General features: G+C 39.6%; 1 protein-coding gene across 1 annotated transcript in view; it reads right to left on the reverse strand.

Annotated features, from left to right (window-relative positions):
- Positions 1–9114, reverse strand: part of LOC103518943 — a gene marked incomplete at its 3' end in the record, with an annotated part of 16711 nt that extends 7597 nt beyond the window's left edge. The window contains exons 1-2 of the mRNA XM_008484025.3: positions 8505–9114; positions 2476–2806 (exon numbers count right to left, since the gene is read on the reverse strand). Coding sequence (XP_008482247.2) covers positions 2476–2806; positions 8505–8918 — 745 coding nt within the window. The remainder of the gene's footprint in view (positions 1–2475; positions 2807–8504) is intronic.
- Between the last annotated feature and the right edge of the window lie 598 nt (positions 9115–9712).

Genomic DNA, 9712 nt, shown 5'->3' on the forward strand with positions numbered 1-9712 from the left:
AGGAAACGAGGCGAGGAGTCACGTTCCGAGATACATTGCCGCGTCCGGGCGCGACGTTGAACCCGCGGCCGCAGCGCTTACAAGTGCATCAGACCGGTACCAACCAAGCTATACCTAGGCTTGCTATTTTTTTTTTTTTTTTTTTTCCATGTTAAGTTTCTTGTGCGGATCAAGGCATATGGTTTCAAAAATTGTCACTCCTTAGAAGCGGCCTTGTGTCAGCATGTCCTCCACGGGCGTAAATCATCACGTCTCCAACTTGAGCGCGGAGGCCTTTTACACTCTGACACCAAAATAAATATAAATAATAGATGAAAAAATAAATTGAGGCGAATAGCATTTCGAAAAAAAAAATCAATAGAATACGGAGATAAGTTCGGCCTCTACTTGTAATAGTAACTTCTCAAGCTAGAAAAATACTGTTCTTGTTTTTTTTGCTTCATTATTATTAATTATAAGGTATTTATTTATTGTCTTCATATTTTATTTGCTATTAGACAGGCAGTATTATCCACAACTACCGCGTTCGCTGCCTGCGCGAGGCCGGGGTCCGCTCGCACCCCCGGGGAGCTTCGAGGGTTTGTGCATAGGGTCGCGCTTAGCGCTCCCTTGTTTATGGTCGCGCTGCGCGCTCCCGGGGGCTTCGCAAGGTTGTGCATAGGGTCGCGCTTCGCGCTCCCGGGGCTTCGCGGGGTTGTGCATGTGGTCGCGCTTCGCGCTCCCTTATTTACGGTCGCGCTGCGCGCTCCCGGGGGGCTTCGCGGGGTAAGCATGAGGTCGCGCTTCGCGCTCCCTTGGCTTCGCCCCTGAAAACTAATATCGTCCCTGAGTCTTGTCTTGAAGAAATGAAAACTGAACCATGGCAAGCACTGTATAATAATAGGCTTTGGCTAAGGCCCCCTCCATCTGGTATAGGCTTTGGCTAAGGCCCCTACTAGAGTTCTAGACACGTTTTCTTATTAGGAGTGAAAAACCAGGCCCAAGAGGTGATGGGATGAGAAGTATAATTCAAATCCAGATCCAGGGGGGTATTTCAGGGAGAAAAGGACTAAATCTTGGCCTTGAAATGCTTCCAACACAGAAATAACATACAAGTTTGCCTTTTATTTTATTTTTTATTTGTATTTATTAAAGTGTGCTAACATTGAATTAGAATGTTATATACACTAGTGGACTTTGGGTACCTATGTATATGTATACATAATTAGAGTTTCAAATTTCCCTTCTTGATGAAATCAAGAACAGAAGATTCATCAATGGTTAAACAAGAATAGAGGTCATTGGGGGATCTAACATTTAGGTACTTGTTACAGTCTTTGAGTATGTGTTTTACGAATTTATTTTTATCGAAACACCTCCAATTATTCATCAAAATAACCCAATCTTTTTCCAATCTAATAGAACTAGTGCAATTTGTATGGTCGCCGTGAAACTAATCTGAGTATGCAATGTGGTTTGTACAGCATTCAATTTTATCTTATGGACCTTTGGGGTTTTGCCACTTTTGACTGTTTCCTGTGGGTATTTTACGTGCGTACTAATAGTAAAATTCCAATTCCAAGCTATTCAAGCTAAATATTAACCAAGCTAGCTCGTTCAAGTTTTTAAATTCCTCTGAAAAATGGCCTGGGTTCAAAAAGAGATTCTAGGAAAAGGGACGTGGTCTAAAGCTCCGTATAAAAGAATGAAGCACGTAGCGAGAAGTGAGAATAGGTAAGTTATACAATATTACTTTTTAATACCCAATAAGACTCCATTTTTTAAAGGTATTATTATGGAGGTTAATTTATTATAATACGAAAAAAAGAGGAATGAAACCGAGTCGAAAGTAGGGTAGCTGCCCTTAGGGTGTCTATCCAGAATTCAAGAGATACCTTTGAAATTTAAACAACGCCATGCCCGGCAGGCTCTTACGTTTGTTACTTTCTATTTTTTCGAAAAATATTACTATCACGGTTTCTCTCTCTCTCTCCCTCTCTCTCTGATATTGCTTTTGAAGAAGAAGTGAGAAAAAATTCCCAGGACCTGGAGGTCGTAAAAAAAGAAGAAGAAAAAAAAAATAAATTTTCTTAGCTCCTTTTTTTGGATCCTTCCCATTAAAACAAAAAATCTTGGTCTCTAGTAAAAAAAATCATGGTGGATTTCACCTATGACTTAGGAGGAGTTTTTAAAAACTCTTGTTTGGACCATTAAAATTATTTTTGGGTCATTACAAATTCTCCCATTAGTGAAATCTCTCATTAAGTCATTGGTGAAACCCACCAAAATAACCTTTTTTCAAAGGACCTTGAATTTTACCTTTTCACGTTACCGCGGAGGAATCTGTACCTTTTTTGTTTGTTGACTATTAGAAGCTGAGGGCCCACCGTTTACGCGGACCTCAGTGGAACCTCTTCCGCTTGTTGTTCTTGGTGAAACCCACCATCAGACCATAAAAAAAAACTATTACACCTAAATATTCCAAATGCGACTCACCCGACACCGCGGCTGCGCCAGTTATATTCACGTTGTAAAAGTCTATGAAGTTCTCCACTCCGCAGCACTTGTACTCGGCCTGCAGCTGCTGCCAGAGTTCAATAAACTCCGCCCCCTCCCCACCAGGAGCGCCCGGGTCGGAATTTTTCCCTGCGGCGTACAGCTTGAGCTGACTCTTGAGCTTGAAGTTGAGGTTGGTGATCAGGATGTTGTAGTTGTAGAGGAAGATGATGCCGAAGATGATGTCGTTGATCAGCAGCAGCAGAATAAGGAGCCAGTAGAAGTTGAGAAGTTTGATGTTGAGTTTTTTAGCACCGAAGTATCCGATTATCTGAAAATGAAGGGAGGGGATAGTAGAATAGAATATACCTTGTTTATATTGCTAGCATAAAATTAGCGTAGAGCCAGCGAAAAGAAAAGAATAACAGGTCAGAAAGAGGGAGGGAGTGATTCACAGAAGCTTAACCCAGCTTTTAGGGCTATTGGCCCCCACACCTAAGCCTCAGAGTGAGCTTTTTGTGTATGAAAAGTGATAATAAAGTTGTGCGACAAAATTTATGGGCGTGCTTCTGAGACTGATTTAGGAACTTTCTGGACTCATGTCCGGAAATTCATCCCTTTCTCGCAAGGAGCTCTTGAAGTTGGGTCAAAATCTTTCCCAAATGAATTCCGCACATGGGTACATATTATGTACATAGAGTGAAATGGTCTTAAATCAGTCCCAGGAACACGCTTCTGAACTTTGTTGCACGACTTTCGAAACACCCTAAACGTCTTTTTATTTTCATTATATCATTTCTACTTTAGGTATATGGGTTCCAAATGTTCCAATCGATTTTGGTCGACTGACGCAGGATGACATGTATTACTATTCTCTTTCATATTGGTACAAGGTATAACCTTCTGTTGAGCTCCAAAACTCCCTCCTAATCCTTCGAAATAAAAACTATTAACACCCTTCCCCCCTTTCCCCCAGCGCTAACAAGGTTTGGGTTACAAAGTTATAAACTTTTTGCACGTCTTTCAAATGTGCTAACGGGAGAAAACCTGACTACAAAAAAACTTATGAATGAGTAAGTTCAAACAAGTTTCAAAGTTCTTTTTTTCGCACGCGACTTAGACATGGAGGTAAAACGACTCGTCTGAGGCCCACGGGTATTTTAAAGCCACCATGGAAGAAATGTTACAGGCAATTTGCACACGGCTGTATTGGTTTCACAAGAGAAGAGTTTTTACAAAATTATTTTTGTTCGTGACGACTATGGCGACGATTGGTCGACAAAAATCGTCCATGTTGTTTTTGTTGTTGTTTTAGCGGCTTTAGCTTTCACCGAACGGTAATGGCAGAATAAAGAGAAGAATAGAATATACCTTGTCTATCCTGCCAGTATGAGACTAAAAAGTTCCTCTGATCCCGCACTTATAAATGTCTAAACAAGGTCTTATAAATGATATCTTCTTTATCTGCGATACACCGAGGTGATCGTCCGGTGTATGTCATCGTCCATCGTTGACGATTGCACACCGAATGCAACATTTCCAAAGGAGTTAAAGTAGGTGGTCGTTGTTGTTGTTGTAGCGGCTTTAGCTTTCGCCGAATGGCGATAGCAGAATAAAGAAAAGATGTCTTTTTGTATCTGCTATACACCGGGGTGATGGTCTCTAGCTCTAGCCATGTTAATTTGGCTGGCTCGTCCTGAACCGCAGTCAAGTTCGTGACGACTATTGGTCGACAAAACATGGACTATTGGTCCATGTTGTTTTTGTTGTTGTTGTTGTTGTTGTTGTTGTTGTTGTTGTTGTTGTTGTTGTTGTTTTATCGGCTTTAGCTTTCACCGAACGGTAATGGCAGAATAAAGAGAAGAATAGAATATACCTTGTTTATCCTGCCAGTATGAGACTAAAAAGTCCATCTGATCCCGCACTTATAAATGTCTAAACAAGGTCTTATAAATGATATCTTATCTGCCATACACCGAGGTGATCGTCCGGTGTATGTCATCGTCCATCGTTGGCGATTGCACACCGAATGCAACATTTCCAAAGGAGTTAAAGTAAGTGGTCATCGAGCTTCAATGGTACACGGATGGGTGACCGTCTGGGCAATCAGCCAGCCACACTCAGACGTAAGGAGGCGGGCAGCTTGTCACCAAATACAGGATAAAACCCCCGTCACTAAAAATCTTAGCAATGGAATGAAGTGAAAACCTCTTGTTAAACCAAACTCGTGTGCGCATTGCCTTCATATTTCGAAAATTACATGAGAAAATGAGACTTTACATAAGAATCTGAGACTTTACATAAGAAAACATTACATTCAGCTAAGAACGTGCCTCAGTACAAAAGAACGTGTTCGGTATTGTGCTAGGAGCTGTCAGCAAGTGTTGCAAAATCTGGAGGCGTGACTAAAAGCAAAGTTTGGATGCTTTATGTCATAGAATGAGTTATGAGAGTTTAGACTCCTAAAGGCTTACAACCCTTTTCGGATAAATGTCTGATTGCTGTCAGACAACAAGCTGGGTCCGTCCCTCCGGGATTTTTTTAGCCTGTAGTTTATTCGATCGTGATTAAAGAAAATCAGTACCTATGTACCTACCTTTTCGGATAAATGTCGTCTGATTGCTGTCAGACAAAAACCGTCGAAAGCTCAGCCCGTCTGACAGAAATTAAGTCGGAACGCGTGTGGCGGTTTGACCTAGGTTTGTTAGACCAGCAACTCACTATCAGGTAGACCTGACGACAGGCACTACTGATCAGGTCTGCCTGATAGTTTGTGTGTGTTCTCTCATCAGGTAGAACGGTCTTGGCTGGCCCAAGACTGTTTGAAAGACCTAGGTCGGAAGATTTTCCGCCATACATGTTCCGACCATCCGCACTATCCAATCCCCTGGTACCATTGACATCAGGACTTTTTGGCAGGCTATTGAGGAACAAGCAGACTATTAACAAAACCTTTGGAGCTTAATGAAATTGTGAACAGGACATTCAAAATTCAATATCGCAATCAAATCGTATTTTTCCATAGTCAGGGAAGCAAATAATTAATTGAATTAGAAAAGGTCTGAGTAGATAGGTACACAATACCTGATTGAAAAATATCAGATTCATATTTGACTAGGTACCTGGTACCACCCATCTATTACTAATGATAATGAATATCCAAGTTGATTCAAATTACGAAAATTCAAATTGTAATCACCACGTCTTCAGAACATAGTAGATATGGATAAAGTTTAAACAAAATATTCTAATCAAATTTTGTCTGTTCTAGAAAACACTGCAATCAAGGGGGTTTTTTTATTGTTTTTCCGGAAAACCCTCTTCAAAATTTGGAGAAACTTTCTCATTTGAAAAGTTTCTAGTGGGTTTGAATCCAGGCACAAACTTTCGAAGCTCTTCGGTACCTGGTACCACCCACCTATTACTAATGATAATGAATATCCAAGTTGATTCAAATTACGAAAATTCAAATTGTAATTACCACCTCTTCAGAACATCGTAGATCTGGATGAAGTTTATACAAAATATTCGAATCAAATTTTGTCTGTTCTCGAAAATACTGCAATCAACGGGATTTTTTATTGTTTTTCCCGAAAACCCTCTTCAAAATTTGGAGAAACTTTCTCATTTGAAAAGTTTCTAGTGCGGGTTTGAATCCAGGCACAAACTTTCGAAGCTCTTCAAATTGCAATCAAACAGCATGGGAGCTTTTATTACTTTCCTTTTGAAAGTTGGTTTCGGATAAATGTCTGATTGCTGTCAGACAAAAACCGTCGAAAGCTCAGCCCGTCTGACAGAAATTAAGTCGGAACGCGTGTGGCGGAAAAAGCTTTGACCTAGGTTTGTTGGACCAGCAACCAGCAACTCACTATCAGGTAGACCTGACGACAGGCACTACTGATCAGGTCTGCCTGATAGTTTGTGTGTGTTCTCATCAGGTAGAACGGTCTTGGCTGACCTAAGACCGTTTGAGAAACCTAGGTCGGAAGATTTTTCCGCCATACATGTTCTTACTATCCGCCCTATCAAATCCCCTGGTACCATTGACATTAGGACTTTTTTTTTAGCAAGCAAACTATTGAGGAACAAGCAGACTATTAAGAAAACCTTTGGAGCTTAATGAAATTGTGAATAGCACATTCAAAATTCAAATTCATATCGCAATCAAATCGTATTTTTCCATAGTCAAGGAAGCAAAGTAACCAATGGAGGAGTTGCAATTGGGAAAATATTATTAATAAAACGTCGATTCCTACGTAAAAAGTTGTGAAAAATCCAAATCTGAGGTCAAAACTCCAAAAAAGTAACTTTAAAAGGTCGAAAATTCAATTTTATAACAGGTCAGAAAGAGGGAGGGAGTGATTCACAGAAGCTTAACCCAGCTTTTAGGGCTATTGGCCCCCACACTCTAGCCTCAGAGTGGGCTTTTTGTGTATGAAAAGTGATAATAAAGTTGTGCGATAGAATTCATGGGCGTGCTTCTGAGACTGATTTAGGAACTTTCTGGACTGATGACCGGAAATTCATCTCTTTCTCGCAAGGAGCTCTTGAATTTGGGTCAAAATCTTTCCCAAATGAATTCCGAACATGGGTCCATACATAGAGTGAAATGGTCCTAAATCAGTCCCAGGAACACGCTTCTGAACTTTGTTGCACGACTTTCGAAACACCCTAAACGTCTTTTTATTTTAATTATATCATTCCTACTTTAGGTATATCGTCGATATGGGTTCCAATCGATTTTGGTGGACTGACGTAGGATGACATTTATTACTACCTATTCTCTTTCATATTGGTACAAGGTACAGCCTTCTGTTGAGCTCCAAAACTCCCTCCTAATCCTTCGAAATGAAAACTATTAACACCCTTCCCACCTTTCCCCCGGCGTTAACAAGGTTTGGGTTACAAAGTTAAAAACTTTATGCACGTCTTTCAAATGTGCTAACAGGAGAAAACCTGACTACAAAAAACTTATGAATGAGTAAGTTCAAACAAGTTTCAAAGTTCTTTTTTTCGCACGCGACTTAGACATGGAGGTAAAACGACTCGTCTGAGGCCCACGGGTATTTTAAAGTTTAAAGCCACCATGGAAGAAATGTTACAGGCAATTTGCACACGGCTGTATTGGCTTCACAAGAGAAGAGTTTTTATAAAATTATAGCTGAATTCCGTCGCTTCGCTCCGGAATCCCGCTAGTTCATCCCGAGGCATGGCCAAACTTGTGGAAAAGGCATGGCCGAGGCTCTTCGCGGAGCACAGTTTGAGAACCACTGATCTAACCTATTCTGATGTAGGTACATAGTAACATTTGTAAGGATTTTAGATACTTGTTGGCATTGATGACTCTGGTCAAAACACTAACACGTGAGCTCATGTGAAGTGATGGAAATGTGTTTCTAACTTTACGTTAGGGTCTCCAGAGTGCTATTTCGGTCTTTTTGACTTCTGATCATATTCTGAACTCCCCATAGACAATTTTGGGTTAGGCAACTTTCAGAAGGAACCAGAGCCCTTCTCAGAATTCTATCCAAACATTCTAAACTAATCTTTCTCCCTAAGTTTGTCTTTCGCTGATCTAGTCTGTCAGGTCTTTCATTGTACCTATTCATCAAGCTTGGTAAAAACACACTACTATCACGTGAGCTCATGTGAAGTGATGGAAATGTGTTTCTACCTTTACGTTAGCGTCTTCAGAGTGCTATTTCGGTCTTTATGACTTCTGATCATATCCTGAACTCCCCATAGACAATTTTGGGTAAGGCAACTTTCAGAAGGAATCAGAGCCCTTCTCAGAATTCTATCTAAACATTCTAAACTAATCTTTCTCCCTAAGTTTGTCTTTCGCTGATCTAGTCTGTCAGGTCTTTCATTGTACCTATTCATCAAGCAGATATCAAGCAAGCAATCAAACAAGTAAGGAAGCTTAGTATTCATAATAGTCTAGGTACAGGCTAGGATACAGAGGAGGAGGAGGAGAAGAAGTAGGAGGCTAGTATCTAATGGAAAATAATAATCAAAGATATACTCACTTGCAAAAAGCTACACTGTATAAACAAGGCAATATAAATGTACAAAAGACTGGGCTGCAGGAGATGAAAGTCAACAATTAGCTTGCGCTTGTAGTTGTTGATAATGATCTTGAAACTAATCACAACAAATCCCACAATGCTAATGAACAACGCGATGTTGCAAGTGTAGATCCAAATCTTATAGTAACGCATCGCTTTGTACTCGTTGCTGAGATTGGAGGCATATTTGTTCTTGTTCTTCGTCGATTGGAGAGGGTTGATGTTCTTATTGGCGTATTTCTTATAGTAAGAGTTGGTCCGTTGCATTTTCTCATTCTGAGACCGGTCCTGGTTGATCGAGTTCTGAATGGACGGAATGGTGATGTTGTTTTCATTCTGGGAGAGCAGTTGATGGTGAATTAACATTATTGTCATCAACGCCCGAGTCAGATCCCGTAGTGGTCGAATTTTGGAACCGGGGAAGCGAAAGGGTTAAGTTTTTCACATAGTCAATTTTTTGTCAATTTTGTTTTGTTAGAAAGAAAAGTAGACAATAGCAAGGGATAGGTACCCAGGAAACCCTGTATTGTACAATATAATTTAGATAATGAAAGCCAATGTTCACACCAAACTTATAAGAAGTAAGGAAGAATGGGTAGAAAAATAATATTTTGAAAGCGAAAGGGTTAAGTGTTTCACATAGTCAATTTTTTGTTAATTTTGTTTTGTTAGAAAGAAAAGTGGACAATACCCAGGAAACCCTGTTTTGTACAATATAATTTAGATAATGAAAGCCAATGTTCACACCAAACTTATAAGAAGTAAGGAAGAATGGGAAAACGAAACGGTTAAGTTTTTCACATAGTCAATTTTTTGTTAATTTTGTTTTGTTAGAAAGAAAAGTAGACAATAGCAAGGGATAGGTACCCAGGAAACCCTGTTTTGTACAATATAATTTAGATAATGAAAGCCAATGTTCACACCAAACTTATAAGAAGTAAGGAAGAATGGGTAGAAAAATAATATTTTGTTTATTGTCCTTTAATTCTAATTAATGTTCACTTTTTTTCATTGTTATAGTAAAAAGAAGGAAAAACTATTGTTCATTGTTCAATATTAATTTTATTTAAGAATTTCGAGTTAGAATTTACCAACCATAAAGTTTGTTAGAATATTGTAGTTGGCATTGTTATAGTAAAAAGAAGAAAACTCTATTGTTCATTGTTCAA

This window comes from Diaphorina citri, unplaced genomic scaffold (genome assembly GCF_000475195.1).
Source record: "Diaphorina citri unplaced genomic scaffold, Diaci psyllid genome assembly version 1.1 scaffold2448, whole genome shotgun sequence".
Taxonomy (NCBI): Eukaryota; Metazoa; Arthropoda; class Insecta; order Hemiptera; family Psyllidae; genus Diaphorina; species Diaphorina citri.